Source organism: Austrofundulus limnaeus, unplaced genomic scaffold (assembly GCF_001266775.1).
Source record: "Austrofundulus limnaeus strain Quisiro unplaced genomic scaffold, Austrofundulus_limnaeus-1.0 Scaffold860, whole genome shotgun sequence".
Taxonomy (NCBI): Eukaryota; Metazoa; Chordata; class Actinopteri; order Cyprinodontiformes; family Rivulidae; genus Austrofundulus; species Austrofundulus limnaeus.
Window position 1 is genome coordinate 78121 of NW_013953262.1, and position 1490 is coordinate 79610.

General features: G+C 48.5%; 1 protein-coding gene across 1 annotated transcript in view; it reads left to right on the forward strand.

Moving 5' to 3' along the window:
• afg2b (AFG2 AAA ATPase homolog B) overlaps positions 1–1490 on the forward strand; it is a 7809-nt gene that overhangs the window by 4291 nt on the left and 2028 nt on the right. Inside the window, exons 6-8 of the mRNA XM_014029143.1 lie at positions 144–353; positions 425–652; positions 720–854. Of these exons, the coding sequence (XP_013884597.1) occupies positions 144–353; positions 425–652; positions 720–854 (573 nt within the window). The remainder of the gene's footprint in view (positions 1–143; positions 354–424; positions 653–719; positions 855–1490) is intronic.

Sequence of the window (1490 nt, forward strand, 5' to 3'; positions counted from 1 at the left end):
GATTTGTCTGTTTGTTGATTTGTTTGTTTGTTTGTTGATTTGTCTGTTTGTTGATTTGTTTGTTTGTTTGTTGATTCGTTTGTTTGTTGATTTGTTTGTTTGCTGATTTGTTTGTTTGCTGATTTGTCTGTTTGTTGTCACAGAGCATCGAGTGGCCTCTCAGGCACCCCGAGGCGTTGGTGCGTCTGGGCCTGAGCCGGCCTCGTGGCGTCCTGCTGTACGGACCCCCGGGCTGCGCTAAGACCAGTCTGGTCCGAGCTGCTGCTGCGACGTCGTGCTGCAGCTTCCTGTCCGTCAGCGGCRCCGAGCTCTACTCGCCGTACGTCGGAGACTCGGAGAAAGCTTTGTCTCAGGTACTTCCTGTGTTCTTCCTCTGTACTTCCTGTTGGTTTCACCTGTAAACACCTGAGGTTTCCTGCCGCAGCTGTTCCTGCAGGCCCGGGCCTGCGCTCCCTGCATCCTGTTCCTGGACGAGGTCGACTCTCTGATTGGCTCGCGGTCCGAGGGGCAGAACTCTGCAGGTGTTCAGACCCGCCTGCTGTCGGTGCTGCTCAACGAGATGGACGGGATCGGCCTGAGGAGCCTGGAGAGGAGAGGAACAGAGAAGATCCTGCAGGCGGAGGGAGGGGCGGAGCCTGACAGGCAGGAGGAGGTGGGACCTGACCTGAGCTGACCTGTGAGTGGACCAGCTGCTTCTAACTGTGCTTGTTTCCCTGCAGTCGGACCTTCAGGAGGTCTGCAACAAGGAGGTGATGGTCGTTGCTGCCACCAACAGACCCGAGTGTCTGGACAGCGCCCTCCTCAGGCCGGGCCGGCTGGACCACATCATCTACGTCCCCCCACCTGACCAACAGGTAAGTGAGAGCTGTTAGATACTCCAGCAGGTCTTGTTTGGGACCACCTGAGCCAGGGGTCAACAAAACCTGTTACCTGACGGCCCGGGGCAGGTAAACAAGTTTTTATTGTTTTTAGGCTCATTTATTCTAAATGTTGTGAAAATAAATGAAGAAATATAGTTTTAAAACACGTACAGAAAGAATAAATCCTCAACATGTCCTCCTCCGTCCCGCTGCAGTGAAGCTTTAACAACGTAGTTTTTCACCCACAGAGATGATTAAAAGATGTGGACATTAGATCAGACAGTTGTTACGGTCGGTCTCTCCTCTGAGCGCAGAGCACAGGGACAACAGGCGCATGTACGGCAGGCCGATATTGCATTTATTTGAATTTACCACACTTACATTCCAGTTATCTGAAATTGTTTTATGACTAAATTAGACAGATTAGTTATTTAGGATAAAATAATAAAATGTTTTTTTTAAACTTGGAGATCTTTCCAGCTTGAGCTTGTTTGTTTGTTGAAGTTGAATTTTGAAAATAAGGGGCAAATATGATAGTTTTTTTCTTCACTCTGCACGAGGATTTACTTTTTTTTAATGGTGTACATAGATTGTTTTGTTTTTATAAATAAAAGAAGCAAACAAATAGAC